We start from the raw sequence: 23,144 nt of genomic DNA, 5'->3' as shown, positions 1-23,144 counted from the left end.
CGGGAACTAGTTAAGGTGAAATGAAACTAGAGAAAAAGGTCATTGTACATGTATAAGAAAAATTAGTTCTATAAAGACATCACAACACACAATTGAATCCTGTACACTGCAAAAAAACAACTTTAAAATGTTTATCCAACAAAGATAATAAAGTAACTTGAACATAGATTTTTTGTTTGAAGGGGTCAATTTATTATTTTGTGTTTAGGCTACTGAATGACATAAGCATAATTATCCTGCTAACATTATTTTATATTTAAGTGCTTGTTCAAATCCTTTGCCCAACTTGCCAAACAAAATAATCTAAACAAACAATTAGAAAAAAACAAGGGTTTGAATGTTCCAAGCATACATTGGGGCATGATCACTTTTTTGGATAATATTTCTTAATTTATTACCATGCTACCATTCAATGTTACCACGATTGAGATTGATGTGTGTTCAGTGTGTTCAAAGCAAAATGGTTTTGGTTAAAGCTTGGGCTGAAACACATAAAGACTTCAGGATACCTTTATGAGTGGAGTTTCATGTTCACGGCACGCTGCAGCATTGTGGTTTACCTACTCACTCACCAACAGTAACTGTTGTTTCAGCTGCTGTGACAAGGATAATTGTGTTGGATAAACACGACAATCAACATTGCATGAACAAACAAATATACGTTGGCCAAACAAAAAAATAAATACATTTTGAGACAACTCAAAAGTCTTACTGCATCAAGTTGCCTTACTTTTTTATACGTTTTCTCAACTATTTATTTTTTATAGTGTGCAAAAAGCTGAGATGCACTGCAAAAATTACTTTCTTACTTAGTATTTTTGTCTTGTTTTTAGTACAGATGCATTTTCTTGATGAACAAAATAAATATCAATTATTAAGTCATTTTTTTGCAGTGTGGTTCTTAAGGGGCACCAATTATCCGATTCACGATTTCCTTTGATGTGCACCTGTGGGTGTTAGTACATGTTAATGATATGCAAAAGGTACAAATCCCAAAGTAAACAGTGACTTTGGTTGTTGGTGCTGGTTTGAGTATTTCAAAAACTGCTGATCTATTGAGATCTTTACGCACATCCATCACTGAGTTTACAGAGAATTGTTCGAAAAAGTGAAAATATCCAGTGAGTGACAGTTTCGTATCCATCCATCAAGGGTACAGGCTAATGGTGTGGGAGATATTTCCTTGGCACACTTTTGGATCCTTAGTACCAACACTCCGGCCTACCTATTTATGGCTGCTGACCATGTCCATCCCTTTATTACCACAGTGTACCATTCTTTTGATAGCTACTTCAAGCAGGATAATGCACCATGTCACAAAGCTCAAAAAATCTCAAAATAGTTTCTTTAACATAACAATGGGTTCACTGTACTCCATTGGCCTCCACCGTCACCAGATCTCAATCTAATAGTAGAGCTCCTTTGGGATGTAGTCAGGAGATTCACATCATGAATGTGCAGCTGCCAAATCTGCAGCAATTGCGTGATGCTATCATGTCAATATAGACCAAAATCTCTGAGGAATGTTCCCAACACCTTGTTAAATCTATGCTATGATGAGTTAAGGCCGTTCTGAAGGCAAAAGGGGGTCCAACCCAGTACTAGCAACCTTATAAAGTGGCCATGAGTGTACACATAAACTATGCAATTTAGTTTCTAGTTTTTGCAAGGCGCTTGCTATTTTTTTTTAAACCAAAGTTGATTTTTGTGTTGCTAGGCCTGCATTGCTGTGTAGGGGTTGGTGTATGTGAACTCTGGCTGGTTTACCAAAAATATAAAACCATTTGCAGCAATTGTGTAGGCGTTAAAATCGCCTCTTCTAATCTGCATTGCAATCTTTTCATAGCCCACACTCGGGTTGTATTCATTTTCTGGAGCCACGTTTTAGCAGAAAAAACCTGACCACCCACAACATCATAAAATACGGTATTATTGCAAATATATAAAATGACCATTAATTGAAGGAATTGAATATGGTCTAATGAAGTGCACTGTACAGCCATGGCCAAACGTTTTGAGAATGACACAAATATTAATTTTCACAATGTCTTCTGGTTCAGTGTTTTTAAAGATTTTTGTCAGATGTTACTATAGTATACAAATTACATAAGTATCAAAGGCTTTTATGAACCATTACATTAAGTTCATGTAATGGGCAAAGTCAATATTTGGGTTATTTTTAATTGCTGTGCTTCTCAATGAATTACGGTTTAACATCCAAAAGCCAGGGGGCGCTCTCGTGCAGAAACTCAATATGCGCTGTAGACGAAGTACCATAAACATGCACGTAAATGACTTAAGGATATATTTATATTGCTGTTCTTCAAACCTTTTCAGGTATTTTCATGATAATAAAGAATATGTATAATGATTATGTTTGACGAGTGTTGCTTCTTCAAATGCATGTTATAAACGACTAGAACTAACAGTGATTTCAGATCGATAATGACTTACTGATCAAAAGCCGTAGTACATGAAATAGGTGTGAATAATATCGGGATTCAGATACCTCTTTGGCTACGGTTGTATATTTGATGTCTAAATATTAAGTTATACAACACGCACATGTTGTTACATTCGCACTTATGATAAAAGCAGTTATTCAGTAATCCAGATTCATTAGCTTTAAATTAACTTAAGCTAGCCTAATATGTGTTACTGCTTGTGACAGCCAAGTAACAAACTTGATTTCCACAACAAAAAGAATACATAACAAATTCATACCCGAGCTAGTAATTTACTGTTTTCATTTGAGTAACATCTTTTTCTCATTCTTATGCTCTCATATAGACCGTTTTCATCGGGCACACGTGCGATAATGTGATAAGCGTCTGGTGGTCCGAACTTTACTTGCGGTTTCTGTTTGTTTAATGGTCTGACTAGTTGCTGAAACTGAACTCTTAAACAAATACCTCGTCGAAAATAACAAATGTTTTGGGTGTAATCTACGTGTTGTTTATTTTGCTTGTTACATAAATAAACTACTTTAAAAAGACTTTGTTGTTAGGGCTTGTTGTTCAGTTTACCGGAAGTTGATGACCACGAAAACCACCTGTTTATGTTGTTACTGCTGAAACCGTCTATAACCTCGTTGTTTCAACTCATGGTTGCATCATTTTCTATTTTTGGTTTTGCCCTACCTAACCATAAAACCACCAACCACCTTTGTTCAATAAAATGGGTCCTATGATGTTTGGGTGTCTCCAAAAACACATAAAATTATATTGGAGAGAAAATGAATGCGCTTTCTCTGAGCGGATTGACACAAATATTCAAATGCTGTATTTTTCACAGACTAGTGAAGAGACTATGGGTTATAGTAAATATGATCTTAGATGAACACACACAGTGGTACATACTTCAAACAAATTTAATGTCATTCTGAATTACAATTCACACAATACATACTGCAGCAGACTAGTTGACACTGGTTTTTATTATTTGAAAGTATTTTGTTCACTTTTAACACAAAATGTTCATTTTTCCCTTTATTTGCATAACCCAGTTGGCACAGAAACAACGGCCCGGTTCCTGTTTACTGTTAGTAAATTGTGACATGCGCTCAAGTAAATCCATCACCTAACCGCCTGAGCAAAGAAAATGGGCGTATTAGGACCCTTTTTGGAGTAAAACATACAATTTTCTAAGATTCGAGCTCTTTTGAGCTTCATTGATGGAGTTAACAGTGTAAAGTACATTTGAGGTAAGCTCAGTTTTAGCAGGGAACATAACCTTCATACTGTATGGCTCAGAAACTCAAAGGGCAAAACTTGGCAAAAACAGTTGGCGAGTTTAAAACTCAAAATCAGTTTCAAAAACCAATTACACATCACAGTCGTGCATGCCTACATACAAACTACGACCTCACTCATTCACAATACTGAACAGCACGAAGGTGCAAATAAATAAATAATGCCAGCTCCTACATACTCGTGTACAAAACAAAATGGAGTTTCTGGCAATTAAGTTAAAATAGTACATAAACAACTATAAATTGGTCCTTCTCATACAGCATGCTTAGACATTTCAACACCCACTTTCAAAATTTGCACTTCATTCGTCATAATAAATCAGAAGTCTTTCCACATAAGTAAGTAATACATCATAAAATCCCTCATATAAACAAACAATGTGATGTTAAGAATTTGAAGGCAAAGAAAAATAATAAATTATCCTTACACTCAGTAAAAACCAATCCCTAGCCTTTGTTTTTTTTTTTATCGAAAGGCACGCGCTTAAGAAGTGTAAAAACGTGTTCATGGTAATACTCGGCCGATGAAAAATCCAAATACAGGGGTTTTGTTGATGTAAATACAATACTGCCCAAAAAAACCCCTACACAAGTACGCAACACAAACTGTTCTGGCAACATGAGCTCATTGCATGCGTTGTTGCATGTCAACATGTTTACAGCTACTTAAATAAAAGTAACATTTGGTTTAATGGCACAGATATTTGAACTAATTTCCTGTGTAACAATAATCAATACTGAAGTTTGTTGCGTCACAGTAACACAAGCATGCACACTTAATAAATAAAACGACTGTACACTTAATGTAATGCACTGTCCAAATTTAAAATGTGCGTACTTGCGTAGTGCATGTTCCGGCCTCAAACGTGTTACATCTTTTCTAACACTCGTGTATCTAAATATTTTGTGATAAAAAAGCAAGTTGAAACTAGTTTGAGTGAATATTTGACATCTATAGCACCTACGATACAAGATTAAAACCCTTGTGTGCAATTGAACAAAACAATATTACAATGCAAAAAAAAGTTACTGAGCAGAATAATAGAAAGGCTGCCATTACATTCAAAAACACAATACTTATGGTAATGAAATCAGCGATCGATTATATACATGGAACAGGTGTCCAGCACCTTAGCAAGCAAAAATACCAAAAAAAAACAAGCTTTCATGGTGTCCCTTTAATCTTGTCACAAGGGCTAATTCCACAATCGTGCCTTCATATGATTGAGAAGAGCAGCAACTAAGTATCCAAAGGTCTTCACAGCTCTTCCAATGGCACAGGAAGTTACTCATTCTTCCTATTGTCTTTAAGAAATCCCATCTGCTTTGTTTATCCTGAAAATGTTCCTGTAGGTTTCGTCTTCTAGGTTTTTGTGTGCTTGCAACACAAAGGTTCAATCCCACTCAACCTTCTGATGTAATGTAATACATAATGCACCTATAAGTCGCTTTGGATAAAAGCGTCTGCCAAATGCACAAATGCAAATATTTGCATTGCGTGGGATCTGTCAAACTTCTGATGCATGTATAAAATGCATTACAAATCAATGCATTTCACAGTATACTTTCCTTTAAATAACTGTAAAAAACACACGGCGACAACACAAACCGAAGCCTTAAAATATAATTTGCAAATTACAGCTGTATGCCATTCACATTCAATTCCCGGCTGAAATTCCCTTTTCCAGGCTGTGTAGATATGAACGCTCTTAGACTGATTTTCACATGATTCATTATTTGCACTCAAGATAAATACACATGAAATGGTCACCGCATTGTTCTCATTTCCTCTTTAAGACATTTCTAGAAGAAGAGACCCTCCCCCAAACCATCTTTACATTAAGTAAAGGACTAGCCCCTGGGTTTAATGGTCTATACTGTTGGTGGATGTAGTTTAAATGGGACACCTGAGCCCCCACCAGCTTTACTGAAAGATGCAACAAACCCCCATTGAGCACATACATGAGGATGGGTATACATGCAAGTGAGTCCCTTGGCAATAACGGGTAGGTTGTGTTGTGGACTACATACAAGGGGGTCAAGCATTGAAAAAAGCCCAGCTTTGGGGGTGGGGCGTCACATGACAACTCACAGTATTCTCATGCTAATCACAGGGAAAGATGGCCATCCTATTCCTGTGAGAATAAAGGGAGTTGCCCCTGGCAACGCTTCTATTCCTATTTCCTCCTCTTCTTGCTACTCCCCCGCTTTTGAACAATGGCCCACACGCATACGCAGCGTGCCGGTCTTGTGCAAGTGCCAAAGCTGCAGGAACTCCTCAGGCATGGCGTGAAATCCAGAGGATGGGAGGATGTTGTCATAATAGTGATGGCTGACCGGTCGCTCGTCAAGGCCTACGGAAAATGGCCAGAAACCGTAAGCGGTCACCTCTTCGCATAAGCCAAGTGCAAGACTCACCAGGAACAGCCCGGTTGAGAGGCGTTTGCCATGGACGCCGCGATTTTTCCAAAATCGCCCGACGTTTTTGAGGAAGTCTGGGTTGGCGAAGAGAACAGTCTGATTGGTGGCGAAGTCCGCAAGGGTGTGGTATGCCCGGAGGGAGGGGTCAGTACCGGGCTTCATGGAGAACGCAGGCATGTAGATGTAGCTGGAACCGTACACCTTCATGCTATCTACGAAGGCTTTGCGGGACCAGAGTAGATTCTGAAAGCTGGAAAACATGATAATGAGAAAACATTACATATTAATGACCATTAATGACCACCTTCTTGCAGGCAAAATGTAAAAATAGACAGGAAAAATAAATTGTGAAAGTCCACCAACATGCAGTATGTCTTTATGTATAACATATAATAATAAACTCAAGTATTAAAAGATAAAAATCATAGTAGCTCATTTACACAATACTAGTGCATGACCATTTGGTGAATTATAAATAATTTACAACATATGCATGCCAAGACGCATTTATGTGGCCAAATGTAAATGGAACAGTTTTAACAAATCAGATAGCTATCCGATCAGAGAAAACACATGAAGTGACCAGGTTTAAAAAACTTAAAGGTCACGTTCTTTCTGATCCCATTTTTTAAACCCTAGTTAGTGTGTAATGTTGCTATAATAGCATAAATAATACCTGTAAAACTATAAAGCTCAAAGTTCACTGACAGGCGATATATTTTCTTTTACAGAATTCCCCTTTTAAAGCCTACATCGAACGGTCAGTTTGGACTACAGCCCTCTACTTCCTGCTTTAATGACGTCACTAGAACAGTTTTTTGACTAAACTCCGCCCACAGGAATACGTCAGTCGCCAGCTAAGCTAATGGCAAGCTAAGCTGCTATCGAATCACAACACACTAAACAAACTACACAATCAGAACTCGATACGTATTTCTGAAGGAGGTACTTCACCAAACAGAGAAGACATCAGCCTGTTTTTAGGACAGTGAAAACAGCGCTATACAGATAAGCAAATTGTGTGTAAAATACACAGAAAGAAAGAACTGGACCTTTAAATCTACATGCCTTGATACTAATAGTTTCAAACAATTATGTTAAACTCACTTTTGGCGAATCCACTGAAAGTCACTTTAAGCTAGTTGGCTGGTCTTAGTAGATTTCAATATGGTTTAACTGGTTGGGTAGCTTGTCTCCTGAATGGCTGTAAATTCCTAAAACTCTTCTACAACCAGTAAACAGACCAGCCTAGGCTGACAGACCTTCTAAAACCATTCAATGTCTTTTATCAGCTGGTCAATACAGCGAGTAAATAACTTGCATAAGCTATAAAAAACAAAAAGCAAAAATTGGGGACAAAATGTAGACATACCTCTTTTCAATGATGCTAGGATTAGCAGTCACTAGGTGTGTTCTGGTACCTACGTCAGCAGTGTACTTTTCGGACAATGGAGGAAGGTTACATCTAAATGCATAAGAAATGGAAAGAGATTGGATGAGAACAGATGCAAACAGAAAGATTAAGGGGCCATTTACACATTTTCACCAAAAAAATGTTTTTGAAAATGACAATGTTTTCATCTCTGTGTAAATGCAGATTTGTGAAAATGGTGACGTCACATGGATGTGTATTACGTGTTCAGACATCATATACGCATATGATGTCTGAACACGTAATACACATGCATGTGACGTCACCATTTTCACAAATCCGTGAATTCATTTATCTCTTTCCCCACCAGCGTTTCGGAAAAAAATTCCCAGCCAGCTCCAACATTTTTTAAAAAGTTTAATGCCTTCCAGAAAATTGTATTTTTTTTTACATACAATATATCAAATAAAAGAGCAGACCTCTGTTTAAATGAAATCTTTGCTTTCTCCTTCTAACTTGGAATTTGTAATCCATTCATTTATCACATCTAGGTTAGATTATTGTAATTCACTGTACAGTGGCTTGCCCCAAAATGCATTATCTGGTTTACAACTTGTTCAGAATGCTGCAGCCAGACTGTTAACTGGATTAAGGAAAAGGGATCACATTACCCCAGCTATGAGAAACTAACACTGACTGAGGTCGCACTGGCTCATCACACAGCTGGAGGAAGAAGAGAAGTTGTGGTTTAAAAGTGCATATTTTTTATTTTTCTTACCAAAATGACAATCGTTTCGCTAGATAAGACCTTTATGCCCCATTTGGGATCGTTTAGAGCCCTTGAAACTGCAATTTTAAAATGCATTAAAAAAGTTAAAACACATTATAAGTGTTGGGGGGTCCATTAAAATGAGAAAAACTCTGGATTGTTTTCCTTTAAAAAAACATAATTTCTTCTCGACTGAACAAAGAAAGACATCAACATTTTGGATGACATGGTGGTGAGTAAATTATCTGGATTTTTTTTTAAAGAAAAGTCCAAAAAGTGTAAATATGTCTTTATGGTTTTGTACTGATGAGAGTGATGAATGCGTATTACATGATCAGACATCATGTGACAAAATTTTGTGCAGAAAAGCTAATATAATTGCATTTTGTAAACGACTTTTGTTTGAGATCAAATCAGAGCGATAATCAAAACATACACAGAGTTTTTACTGTTTTTGGATCAGTGGATGCTTCAGTGTTTTATATGTTGGGTAAGGGCGGCAATAGCAGAGATATGGATTGCCATAAAAACTCGTCATTGGGACGGAAACGTTTTCTCTTAATTGACGAGATAACTCTACAATGAGGGGTAAAGAGTTAAGTAATATTTGTGGATTCGTGTAAACAGAAATCGATTTATCAACGTTTACGTCTGTATATGAAAACAATGTTTATGTTGTCGTCATGTAAGTGTAGCCTAAAGCAACAGTAAAGGTGTCTTAAAGGAGTAGTCTACCCTTTTGTCATATTAAACTATGTTATTACCTCAATTTAGACGAATGAATACATATCTATCTTTTTTCAATGCGTGCACTGTACAGCGCGTCGTGAATGTGTTAGCATTTAGCCTAGACCCATTCATTCATATGGTACCAAACAGGGAAGCCATCAAACACTTCCGTGTTTTCCTTATTTAAAGACTGTTACATGAGGAGTTATACCAGTAAGTATGGTGCCACAAAGTAAAACTTTTTCTTGTTACCATAGGAATGAATGGGGCTAGGCTAAATGCTAACACATTCACAACATGCTGTACAGTGCACGCATTGAAAAAAGATAGATATGTAATAATTCGTCTAGGTTGAGGTAATAACATAGTTTAATATGGCAAAAGGGTAGACTATTCCTTTAAGTGGTTGCCTGTGCATTGCTATGCGATTTCTATGATGATCATGGGTTGTCACAAGATAGGGAATTCCCTGGTATTTGCTAGTGTGTGCTTATTGGCTAAAGAGGACTCTTTTCTCAAATATCTGCATTTTGGTCTCTCATTGATATGACTGTGACTCTCCTTCTATAGGGTTTTGTTTTTTTTATTATGTGAACAGGCCTGGTTTGAGGTATTGTTAATAACATATAAACAATACATGGAATACAGAACACATTCTTATTCAAACACTGAGCATGTGATATTCTCTCTCACCTCATGATAAAGTCAGCCTGGTCAATTTCTTTTCCACAGTCGCTGTGTTTCAAGACCCCACCGTTGCCCACCACCGCACACTTCTTTAGTGGAAGCTGCAGTGGTGTATCCTAGCAACACAAAAACACTGTGTCTTACATAAGTGGGTCAAAGCAATAAAGACACACATTTCCATTTGTTTCTTTTGATGAATACAGATTAAAATCAAGTTACCTCAGTATTCAGATGCTTCAAGGAAGCATGAAACCAATAAAGATTACTATCACTTTAGCTTTAGCTTATAGTTCAACATATGCACAGAATATTCACCATTTCCTTTGTTTTAGATGTAGTTTTTTTTTTTTTACAAAACTGAAGAACAACAAAACAATGTGGTTAGGTGCAAGCTGATAAGATGTTCTGAGTGGTTGTGTAAAGGCTGTAAGGAAGAAGAAAGACAAACTTATTTAACAGACAATGGGCCCTATTTTAACGATTGGATGCATGTAATACCTGTCCTGGCCTGCAGGAGTCCTTAAGGAGCAGTTAAGTAGGTCTTGTGGTGCAAATGAGGTTACTTCCTGACCACTTTGCACAATTTGTCATAGATAGCCAACATTATCGATGTAGCTTGCACATGTTCTGGTCCGTTTTGTTTATGGAGTGTTTTATCGACTACTTATTACACGGCTCGTTGGAATGCTTCATTCTGATTGGCCAGTCGCGACATTTGCAGGTTTTTTATTCCTAGATAACAACATCTCAAAACTAAAAATACACGGAAACTGAGATGCTGCAAGTCATTTGGACTTAAGTAAACAGGTTTTCCTCGTGGAAGGTTTGCATTTGTTAAAGGAAAACACCACCATTTTTTAATATTTTACTATGTTCTTACCTCAACTTAGACAAATTAACACATACCCATTTTTTCAATGCATGCACTTAATCTTTGTACAGTGTGTTGTGAATGTGTTAGCATTTAGCCTGACTCATTCATTCCTTTGGAGTCAAACAGGGATAAATTTAGAAGCCACCAACCACTTCCTAGTTTGCATCTCTTTGACATCAATTGCAGTAATATTGAGGGAAGTTTGAGCGAGAGGGGGAGTAGTCAGGAGTGATGATGTTACTGTGCGCCGAGGTCGAAGTGCTGCAAACTAAGTGCTCTTCCGCCATACAATATAGTTCTTATTTTTTATCCACTTAAAAAACTGCTACGTTTTATTTTGTGCCACCATACTTACACACATGTTAAAGGAAAACATCGTTTTTTAATATTTTACTATGTTCTTACCCCAACTTAGACAAATTAATACATACCTATCTTTTTTCAATGCGTGCATTTAATCTTTGTACAGTGTGTTGTGAATGTGTTAGCATTTAGCCTAGCCTCGCTTAAAAAACTGCTATGTTTTATTTTGTGTCACCATACTTACTCGTGTAACTACGTCTTTAAATGGGGAAAACATGGAAGTGTTTGGTGGCTTCTAAATTCATCCCCGTCTGGATCCCAAGGAACGAATGGGGCCAGGCCAAATGCCAACACATTCACGACGCGCTGTACAAAGATGAAGTGCACGCATGGAACAAAGATAGGTATGCATTAATCCATCTAAGTTGAGGTAAGAACATAGTCAAATATTGAAAAACAAATGAACGAATAAAAGATTTCAAATCAATATTTAATGGTCCTTACTTATGAGGTAAATAACCATTTAATAAGCAGAATAATGTACAGGCAGCAAGTTGTTATCCAATGTGAATGTGATTTGCACAAATTTGTTTTTTGTAAAAAGTAAACTATACCCAGGCCTTAACAGCATTGCAAAAATGTCTTAGAAAAGAGGAGAGAAAAGCATCACCATGGATCACAGTAGCCACTCAATGCTCCCATCAGTATGAGTGGGAGTAATCAAAATACTGCATACGCAATGATACGTCACGCACCGATAAACATTACATGTTTGTTTTTGCACAAGGTTGTTTTAAATTACATTAAGTCTGTTATGTGCTGACTTGGGTTGTCCTTTCCAGTAAAATAAAACACTCCTACAACGAACACTGCTAAAAATTCTCCCCTTTAACCCTTAAGTTAAAAAGAGACTGTTTATAGCAATTTAAGTGAGAGCTTTAAGTAAGTATACTCACTAAATCACAGAGTACGAAGAACACTAAAGTATAGTGTGGGCATGTGAGACTAGCGAATAGTTGTTGCATGTGTGTGTGTCCATCAATAATTAGCGTGGGTTTGGAGACCGTGTAGGAGGAACACTGCGACTGTGAGACGGCAGGGTGCCCAGTGCATGACAATCAGGACCCATACGGGTGTCATTCCCATGCACGTTTATTTTTAGAAAGTAGAGTGCTGGGCTTTGCATTATGGAGAGTGGGGGTGGAAAACAGGACCAAATGCTTCATTTTCAATGCACATTGTGGCGAATAGCCTGAACCTTTCTGACAAATAAATCAGTTACAGTAATCCTTTGGACTTGCCATGTAAGAAATGTTAAACACTAATTATTCAAGGTGTATAATTAGTTTTAGCTGAGTCAAGTCTTGGGTTGCTATGAGCATAATGTTTGAATGAATTAAAGGAACAGTATGTAGGATTGTGGCCAAAACTGGTATTGCAATCACAAAACTTGTGGCTAAAACTGGTACTGCAATCACACAGCTAGTGGCCAATACACAAAATGCCAACATAAACATCAGTTGAGGGCTGCAACTCCACTTTTTAAATGACAATATCCTGGCCGGATCACTGTTGTCAGTGATATAAGTATTTGAAATGAAAATGATTTCTTAATGTCTAGTGACATATCAGGACCATTTTATGATTAATTGATATAAATTTCTTACATACTGTTCCTTTAAAAAAAAGGCTGCAAGTTAATTGCACACAAAATACAAAAACTACAAAATTAATTTTTAAAATTATTGAATCATTGGACTTGCCTATTTCAGACTGCTATGGAGAAATATGATATTACTGAGCAACTGCAGTCCCAGGCTCTTGCGTATCTCTTCCAAGATGCGCCCACACACACCAAATGCCTTTTCTGATGCAGAGATACCCATATTGAGGCATACAAGATTTGAGTGCAAGAAAGCATTTTCGCCGTTCAAGCACATTGTTTGTATAAGGATTGTCTGACAATCAATTGCTGAGATATTCTGTTAAAGTTTTTGGCGACAAAACACTGGACACACTGTCTTTCCAGTCTGTGAATCGGCGCTTTGCTTCTTAGCTGCTAGTGGCTCATCCTCTGCTGCGATCAAACTGCATCTGCAGATTATTTCCTTTGTACCTTTGAATTGGATTAATTTATAGCTCTATTAAAACCAGGCACGTGCACACATAGACATCAAAGGGGGCTTGAGCACCTGCCCCTTTTCTTTGTCGAGAGAAATACATTTTTTTTTACTTTACTATATAGCTGCCTTACTGTAAACCATTAAACTTACAATCAACCTTTGTTGAAAAAGATTTTGGCTACTTTAACGCAGACTTGAGTGAAGAAATCACATTCTTGTGCTGTAATCACTACAAAATCTCTCCATGCACTTCGAAGACATTATTTGGCCAGGACTTGTAACTAATTTGGCCTTCTTGGCCCATTTCCCTTTGACAGCCACTCCTCAACACTTTCCCTGGCATCAGGGGCTGTTTACACTTGGTATTAATAAGATGTGTTTTTGTCGATCGGATCACAAGTGGATTAGAGAGACACATTCTGTTCGCAGCTGGTATTTAAATCTGTCTCTTTTGTCCACTTTCGACCGCTTCTGTCCTGAATACTGTGAGGGGGTGGTCTGTGGAGGCTGTGGGCGAGTCCATCTGCTGTCATTTAAAACGCGAGCGAGATTAATGATGGGTTTAAATGGATGCAAACTAATATTATGTCAGAGTCCGCTGCTTGTGTTGTAAGTAAACATGCTGCACAGTGTTTTGTACATGTATATGTAAGAGCTTTCTCTGATACTTCACCGCAATTGATGAAATAAGATTGCGCAAAATGAAAATAATGAAAGACGCAGAGATCAGACGCTTGAGTTTTATCAAAGAAAGCCTAAAGATAGCGCTGTACACTTTGTGTTCACGCCAGAAGTCAGAAAAGATGTAAAACATTGTTTTCAGTACTTCAGATTAGATAAATAGACGGAGAGTAGGCGGTCTTGTGTGGCTGTTCCGAAACATTCGACATGCATTAATGCTTTCGCCCCTGTCAGAGGGTGGTAATATGCACCTGAGATATGATAGAAAAGCAGGGGAGGGGCAGCAACAAGGGGGTGTGACTGGATGCACCGTAGACGTAATGACCTGCGCATTATATAAAAATAATATAATGATTTCGCTATTTCCTCGCAGTTTGGAGCTTACAAGTTACAACAAGATTACATATGCCTAATTATTTAAAAGTTATTTATTTACACTTTATGATTCAATTTTTTTTTCATCAATTTAGAACCCCCCTGCGAACCACAAGGGGTTTCGCGAATCCCAGTTTGGGAAACTCTGCCTTAGGTCATGTGAAGTGGGTTTGCTAATGTGAAGGGTTTTTTCCTCCTAGGACTTTTCCCTTGGGTTTTTTTCCACCCCTGGGAGTCAGCTGACTTTGGCTTAACGTAATACCCCCTTCTATATGTTACATATTACTACGCTTGCTTGTTCAGTTTAATCTTAGCTGCTGTATTTTGCTACTTATGTTGTCTATCGGTTTTTCAGTGTTTCCACTGCTTTTCTTAATTTAAAGCTGCTTTGAAACAATAAGTAATTGTGAAAAGCGCTATATAAATAAAATTGAATTGTTACACTAGTGCCCATCAATTCTTTCAGACTTGAGACACACATGCTGACAACTTCGGAGAGCAAGCGCTCAATGAAAGCTGCTTGGCAGTGTTCAATAAGTCTGATGAACCCCGGCAGCCCAAATGATGAGCTGGGAGTGGATTTGTTAGATTCAATGTCTTTAATATCCTTAAATAACCTAATATTAATTTATACATATATGTTGGACCATAGTAGAGGCAGGGGCTAATTTGCATATTCATAGATCCGCTTATACTAAGAGGCAAGAGTGTGGAGTTAAATTCAAGGTATTTTAAGGCATGAATAAGTATTTTTTTTACATATGCTGTTTTGATGCTCAAATGTGAGTTTTAAAGGATACAATTAAAGGGATAGTTCGGCCAAAAACGATATTAAACCCATGATTTACTCACCCACAAGCTGTCCGAGTTGCATATGTCCATCGTTTTTCAGACAAACACATTTTCGGATATTTTAGAAAATATTTTAGATCTTTCAGTTGATTAAATGTAATATTACGGGGTCCAGCCAAAGTCCACGACCTTCAAGTCCAAAATGTGTGTCCATCCTTCACAAATTAAATCCAAACGGCTCCAGGATGATTAACAAAGGTCTTCTGTGGGTAATCCGTGCGGTGTTGTTGTAGAAATATCCATATTTAAAATTTTATTAACGTAATTAACCACCCTCCGGTAGTGCCGCCATCTTAGTGACATACGCATTCAGGATGAGAGCTTACGCAGCTTACAGCGGTTTCTCTGCTGCTGCTCTGTCCCCCCGCCCTACGAATTTGTCATACGTACTAAGAAAAGTGCGTACACTACGCTAATACTCTCTCCTGAGTCTAAGATGGCGGCGCTACCGGAATGTAGTTAATTACGTTAATACAATTTTAAATATGGATATTTCTACAACAACACCGCACGGATTACCCTCAGAAGACCTTTGTTTATCATCCTGGAGCCGTTTGGATTTAATTTGTGAAGGATGGACGCACTTTTTTTGGACTTGAAGGTCGTGGACTATGGCTGGACCCCGTAATATTACATTTAATCAACTGAAAGATCTAAAAATATTTTCTAAAATATCCGAAAATGTGTTTGTCTGAAAAATGATGGACATATGCAACTCGGACAGCTTGGGGGTGAGTAAATCATGGGTTTAATATCGATTTTGGCCGAACTATCCCTTTAATGACTACAGTGGGACTTTAAATGGTTTGTTTGTTGAAAAGAAATTGTATTGTGGTTTGAAACGATTAATGACTTTTAAATCAAGTACAATAAAATGTCAAAACAATCCACTAAAAGAAAAACTGACTCTAGAGACAAGGGGTGTGGGCTGATTTGTTTTGTGGAAATGCAACCACAAGCAAGGCCCTTAACCACCCAAAATACTTAAGCATTGAGATTGCAGAGCATTAATTATTTTCTTCTAAAAGCAAACATCAAGTTAAATCCTTTTCTACATTTTCTCTCCACCTTTTTAGGTTAGGAGATGGTTCTTACTGTAACCTGCCTGAGATTAAGAAGAAGAGGATGATACAACAGGATAACAGATAAGCCCAGTGGTAACAGTGTCATGCTGGCCTCTATGCTGATCTTATTATAACAAGAAGGTTTGGTCTGTTAATTAGTTGACAGATGTGTAGCACTAATAGTTAACACACGATGGCACGTAACGTCCGAAAAATGACAAGCAGTGACATCATGCACTAAAGTTTGTAGCAGGGGTTGCAAAAACACTGTTTTCTGTTTGATTTTGCTTTTCTGTACTCAAGTGAAATATATAATTTTTATTAAAGTGAATTTGTCCCATATGTGATGAACTGGCCACCTGACCAGCCCCCCCCAGCCCGAGATAACTGGTTTATGTTTCAGCAGGGAAAATAGGATTAACAGATTGATTTGTATGATTTAAAACTGGCATCTACAAACATTGCTAATGTCATCATTCAATTTTGGTTTCCTTATTTAATGCCATTGTTTTATTTGTTCTGTGCAGGATCATTTGTACTGTTTATGTTTATTCCAGTCATGTATTATTCAAGTCAATTATCTAGTCTAGTTTTTATGTCAAGTTGTTAGTCAAGTCTAGACGTGGTTTAATGCAGTTTGCCCCCATGTGGGATTTGTTTCTTCTTGTTGTTCATTAAAGACACACTATGCAGTTATTTTACCTTAATATAACAGCTTCAAAGTTATTTTGGTGGTAAACAAAGTCATAGTAGTGCGAATCATCCTCCTGTTGAAGCTCGGGGAGGACGCCACTAGAAAAACCACCAATGCAAGCTTGAGAGAAGCGCCCCTAACAAATCCCGCGAAAATCACGACTTGCTTTACGGCAACAACGTCACACACGTTAGGCTTGTTCGACTTCGTGTGGCGCTGCAAAAACCGTCGTCAAAGTACCGCGAGAATGATCCGAGACGGCACTTTGACGTCATCCTGCTGTCGGTTCTTGCAGCGCCGCATGAAGTCGATCAAGTCTATAACAACAACTGCACGCGCGAATTTGAGACGTGATGCTAAACGATTTAAAAGTTAAGAAAGCGTGTTCGGAAGAGAGTAGGAAAAGATAATCTGACCGCGTTAGGAACCGGACAAGAGTCCCACTCATTGGCGTGAGCTAAAAGACAGCACTGGATGCAACAGGGATGCTGATCTGGCGATGTTGTTGATGGACTAGTAAGTAAATCTCTTATTTGTAATTCATAAATAAGCCTAGAGGTTGTAAACAGTGTAAAGTAAACATCCACAATTTGCAAACTATTATGATAAATAGCAATAATCATCTATAGTGACATTATAACGATCAATGTTATGAAATAATGCAACGTACACAATTAACTTTGTCATGGCATTTTGTAATGTTTACATTACAATAAAAGAACACAAATGAAATGATACAGTAGACATAGACTGTTTACTTGGTGATTTAGCTGCAATCATGTAAAAACGTTATAAGCCGGCAAACGCGGTAGGCTACTTTATTATTATATGCACTCTAGGGGTGGCACAGTTCATGAAAAAAATCCGAACCGTTCGGTTCGGAGCGCGTGTGTGTCGTACGGTTCAACGGTTCATGGCATGCGCAATGTAGCCTCATGCCCTGTATGTGACCCCAGATAGCGTGTTTCCCTTTCGCGAATAGCGCGAAAGAAGAGGTGACTGCTGTGGAGAGTGAGTGCTGCCGGTCATGTTACGTGTAGAAATGGCAAGAGGGAGAGAAAAGGAAGTCTGCCCAGAGTTGGAGGATGCACCAGCGTCGTCGTATAAGTTTGGTGTGTGGAAACATTTTTTATTTCATGTTACCTATGATGACAGCGGAAATAAAACAATAGATAGAACTGCAGTCTATGGGTTGAGCCACAGGAGACAGCCTTCTCTCAGACCATTTAATCTGAGGTACTGAACACAATTTTGTTTTACGTCTTTTTACGTATGTTTTACGTCTTTTCGTATTCAGCGCTATTTTTAGCCTTTCATTGATAAAACGAAAGCGGCTGATTTCCGCGTAGTTTCATTTTGCTACCGTGTGAAAGTTGCGCGATCTTATTTCATAAACTGCCACTTAAAGTAATCAGGACAGAAGTAGTCAAAAGTGGACAAAAGAGACGGATTTAAATATAACAGGTGTAAACGTTATGTTTCTCTCTCGTCCACATATACTCTCTGCAGTATTTAAGCAGCCTCTCAGTGATAAAGAGTTACACTGAATTTGGCATTTTGATAAATGCAAGTTATCTTTGTGTGCTAAAAATGCACATAAAGTTCATGTAGATGGCAATAAACATTCTCTTTTTTGCCAAATAAATGAAAAGCATGTTGAAATCATCAATGTCTTCCCTCTTGCTGTGTCAAAATCTCATCTGGCTTTCCTCAGGGATGGTCCCAATAATGTGCTTAAAGTCAAATTTAGTTTGTGCATGATTACATGATATAACTTTTTTAATACTGTATCCTAAATTATGGATAATTAATACATTAATAAGATAATACATTTCTGGAGTGTTAAAAAGTAAAAGAAAAAATAACAACAAGAACCATACTGAACCGAGAACCGTGACACGAACCGAACCGAGGGTTTTGTGAACCGTGCCACCCCTAATGCACTCTACACTTGGAATAAACTTCTTATTATCCTATTACCATCATCTGTAGTTTAGTAGACTATGCAGTAGCCTAATATTTACTGGTCATTATCCTCTGAGGTGTACAGAGTGGGGTTGGGAAATTACGACAGTTGCAAGTATTCTCCAGCGACTCTAGGGGTCGCTGTTTGACGAAAATGCCAAAAATGCATCGAGCGACTTTAAAGTCTTTTGTTTAACCCCTCATCGTCCGCTACTGGGTTCATCTGTATCAACCAAACCCTGACAATTTGATTTTGTTTCAAAACATACATGATTTACCAACAAAAAGCAACATCCTTTCATCTTGACAAATGTGTGTTTTCACCAAATGCAAGACTCAGACTGCAGATGCAATGGGTCAAACCGATACTACACATTCTCTGGTTTTAATGTCTAAACTATTAATGCATTAGGACACAGCTCATCGCTTAAAGGTGCCAAAGAATGCATTGGAATAATATGTTAAATTACATCTACATAAAAGCTATGTGTCTACATTAAAGGCGGAGTCCACGATGTTTGAAAAACGCGTTGGAAAAGGAGACGGGACGACTACCAAAACACACTTATAGCCAATCAAAACAAATCAAATTCCGGGTTGCGTATGTGTGGGGCGGGTCTATCAACAGATGGTCCAGATTCTTTTGGGGTTGGGGCGTTTTTGTTTGGGTGATTTAAAATATCAACATTGGCTTTCAAACATCGTGGACTCCGCCTTTAAGTGCAAAATTGATCCAGAAACGTTTTTACATGTCAATTTAAAACCCTTAGAATAAAATTATTTGGAAGGGTCATAAATACAAATGTTGAGCTTTGCTCTGATTGGCTTTTTCTCAGAGCAGTTCAGTTTATGTTTTAGCCTGTATCAGACAAAGATACATAATTGAGGAAGATTGGAATGAGATGTTTCTGATGGTAAGTTTGTGTTTTTGCAGTATGGACCTGCAAAACGTAACTGTAACTTCAATAGTAGAAAAAAGCCTAAACGCTAGCATTAACTAGCGTATAGCGCTAACTCAGCAGTCACAACTTTGTTTTTGGCATTGTAACAACATTGTAATTAGTTTAATGTGTAATTTAATGCTGGGGCGTACATCTCGATACAGTCAGCGTTATGTTGAGATTGGCCTGTTGTCCAGCGGACTTTTGCATGCACAAGGTTTACATAAGAACGAGGAAACAACATGTTGCTCCATTGAGTTGGTTTATGTTAAAACAGATGAAAAATAAAATGTGACAGTTTATACTTTTGTCTTATATTCATTTAATGTTTAGACATTACTTGACTCATCAGCAAACAAAGCAGTTTTTGCTCTCCAGTGCCCAATACTTATGGAGGGCATTATTAGCACAAAATAAAATCACTGCACTAAATCTATTTAAACAGACATTTCCATGTGGTAAAACAAACATATACAGTAAAATACTATACAAGGTGCAGCTTATTTAACAGACTTTCATACCAAACTCTTTTACTCCCAAAAAACAGACAATACCTGAACAAAGAAGGGGTACGTCTCATTGTTGACCGTATGGTAATGGTACAATTCTCCATCATACCACAGGACCTTCCCAATTGGCGAGTTCTCTTTAGTCACAATAAACATCCTCTTTGGGTCACAGCATTCCGTAAGCAGCTTCCTGGAAAAATGAGAGACATATCATGAGGTTAATAACGCTGACCAAAGATGGTAGGGAAAACCAGCAGTGGGCTTTTAAGTGGTGACCAAACTGAATAATCTCATTGGCAAGCTATGCTTTTTTGAGAGAATACTGAATAAGTATCTTCTTTTGCAATTACACTTAATTTGTCACTTTATGGTCTTTTTGTCTAGCAATTCTTTTTGGTAATTCTTGTATAACCTTTGCATTTGCTGTATATATACATGAAGAACTGATTACAAATCTGAAAGCATCTTATTAGCCTAATAGTTCTTATAACCTGTGCATAAAAAAAGACGTACGCGTTTAAAAATGCCAGATCAAATATATTTAAGTTTTTATAATAAATAATTAAAATAATGAAATCAAATAAATGACTGCAATAAAATTATTCATTTGCCAGAAAAAAACGGTGCTTATCAAAACTGTAATAAATGTGACGTAATAAAAATATTCTAGGTGCGAAGAAACGTATCATGAATTTGTGTTATTATTATTAAAAAAAACTTTACCCATTTTTACTTTCTAATTGAAGTTATCTCTTTTATATTAGATGTCAATGTTGGTTACAGTGTTCGGTCCTTTACAAAGTAACTATTATTAAAACAAAAAGGTCAGAGCGGGGACACATCATAATTTAACGTTTCGAGATTTCTCTCCGCGCATGCGCACTCTCATCCTCGAACGTGCAACGTCTGTGCTACCCGCACGAGAGCAATCTTTCTTTTGGCGAAAGATACACTGATTGACGGTCTTCAAACATTACATCACTGAATATGACATAGAAATGTTCCCAAAGACGAGTGATTGTGAACGAAAACAAAAACGCTTTTAAATACCTGTACAGCTCAATTCCCGTTTGGTTTCTGGTCCATGTTTGTCCCTGCCGCAGAACCTCATCCACCATCTCTTTGTCGCTAGGTATCCTGTACACTGGAAAGATGTAGAGCCAGCACAACGCCAGCACGCCCAGAGTAGCCCATACCGACTTACTCCGGTGACACCTTAAAGACATCATTCCGCCGATCTGTTCAAACTAAATCTCAAACAGCAAGTCCAAAAACACGTGTTCGCGACCGACACGCTTTTATTTCTGTGTCACCGACATTATGAGCAAACACGAACCCTTGAAATACCGCTATCCTCCTCTTTCCAGTATGCGCTCTGTAAGAGAGGCCAACAGAGACGCATCAGTCCTAGAATTCCATTCATCAAAAGCCTCCTTTTACATTCCCTCCTGGTTAGCCGGTGTGTAGGATCGGATTAAATGTCGCCTTATAATATGAAATTGTTGATGCGGTCGCCATGCATCGTTCGGTGTGGTCCTGATAGAGAAATCTCCCGGATTTTAAATCTGAATCCAGAGATGATCTCCCCACGGATGTATCTCGTCCTCATGAGCTCCCCATCATATCTGATCCCTGCACTTTATCGCCACATCATCATCATCACGTTCCGTTATGCAAATTAAAATTTGGGGCCTTCCCTCTATATCTGGCCATGCACCTCCGGTGTAATCTTCTGACTAAGAGACAAAGCTCAATTTCTTAATGCTTTAACACACGCCATTGCCCTGACTTATTATTTGTTATGGTGCTGCCCTCTTGTGGTCAATTTATATACAACGAACCGTTATGTGCTACCCCAGCTAACAATTTTGGTTCCCCATCAACTATAACGTTAGGGGGATGTTTCTCAATCCCAAAAAGGAAAACCAGGACTTCTTAGAGCGTTCCTTTAATCTTTATTCTGTACTGAACGCCACTCTTACGTCATTTCATTGTGTGTTTTAGAGTATGTATAATGTAACTAAAATAAATAAAACACACGTTTAATTTAATATATTTAATAAAAAATTTATATTAATATTTTTTCCCATTACTGGAGTAATGATTTCTATTTAAATGTATTATCATAACACAAGTTAAAAATAGGTAAGTTTACATCAGCATCACACATAAGATAACATTATATTTTATAAAATAAATAAATAAATAGACAATGACTTCAACACAGATATTAAAACAGATATTTATTGACAGAAAAATAAACAATTCATTCACTTTATACTCTAAAAACAAACGGTAAATAGCACTAAAAGTGGTTCTTGGCTCTTAATCATATAGAGGAACCATTGCACCGATGAAGTACCTGTGTAGCACCTGTAGAACCAAGGTGCTATGTAGAACCATATGTGGTGCTATATGACCCCCGTATGGTTCTTCATAAGTGCTTATTCATAGCTGCTATAGCACTAAAAATGGTTCCGATTACGAGCCAAGAACCACTTTTAGTGCTTTTCAGCACCGTTTTTTATAGGTTAACAGATCTATCACTGCATTGTAGTCGCCTCTCTGTTTCTAGATAAAACAGAAGCTTCTCCCTTACATCATTCTCCTAGACGCTTCAAATCGTTTGAAAATCACTATATATTATATTAGTCTAGTCTCTGAGGTAAATGGGTCTAGTCTCTGAGGTCAAATTAAACGACCGTTTCCTCAGCACAGGAGAAACCGCATGCTCTATGAGCAGAGCAGAAAGGCGCGTGCTGTTGCAGAAGAGCGCGCACATAAAGGACTTGCGCATTAAAGGAAAACAATCCATTTAATGATCCTCAAAAAGTCGGATGGATAACATGGAGTGAATTGACGTGAAGGCGAGTTATAACATCTTCAGAATTTGTCAACCATCAAAGTACACTGTAATTTCTACAGTTACTTACCACAAAATGCACAGTAAAATACCATCATTTTCTTTTCCAGTTCATTACTGTTATATGCACTGCATTATGGGTATTAGGTGCTTTATAGGGTGGAGCCTGGC

The 23,144-nt window shown here is 37.7% G+C and overlaps 1 protein-coding gene across 1 annotated transcript; it reads right to left on the bottom strand.

The window, feature by feature from the left end:
- Positions 1–3,352: 3,352 nt before the first annotated feature.
- st8sia1 (ST8 alpha-N-acetyl-neuraminide alpha-2,8-sialyltransferase 1) lies at positions 3,353–21,886 on the bottom strand. The gene is made up of 5 exons (XM_055191020.2): positions 21,161–21,886; positions 20,156–20,300; positions 9,736–9,845; positions 7,545–7,637; positions 3,353–6,422 (listed from the first exon to the last, which is right to left on the bottom strand). The coding sequence occupies exons 1-5, from the start codon at positions 21,337–21,339 to the stop codon at positions 5,948–5,950; spliced, it is 1,002 nt and encodes a 333-aa protein (XP_055046995.1). The 5' UTR covers positions 21,340–21,886; the 3' UTR covers positions 3,353–5,947.
- Positions 21,887–23,144: the final 1,258 nt, after the last annotated feature.

The sequence above is a fragment of the Misgurnus anguillicaudatus genome, chromosome 1, assembly GCF_027580225.2.
Source record: "Misgurnus anguillicaudatus chromosome 1, ASM2758022v2, whole genome shotgun sequence".
NCBI classification, from domain to species: Eukaryota; Metazoa; Chordata; class Actinopteri; order Cypriniformes; family Cobitidae; genus Misgurnus; species Misgurnus anguillicaudatus.
Note: the sequence above shows the minus strand (reverse complement) of the source record. Positions and strands in the feature narration are given on the sequence as shown.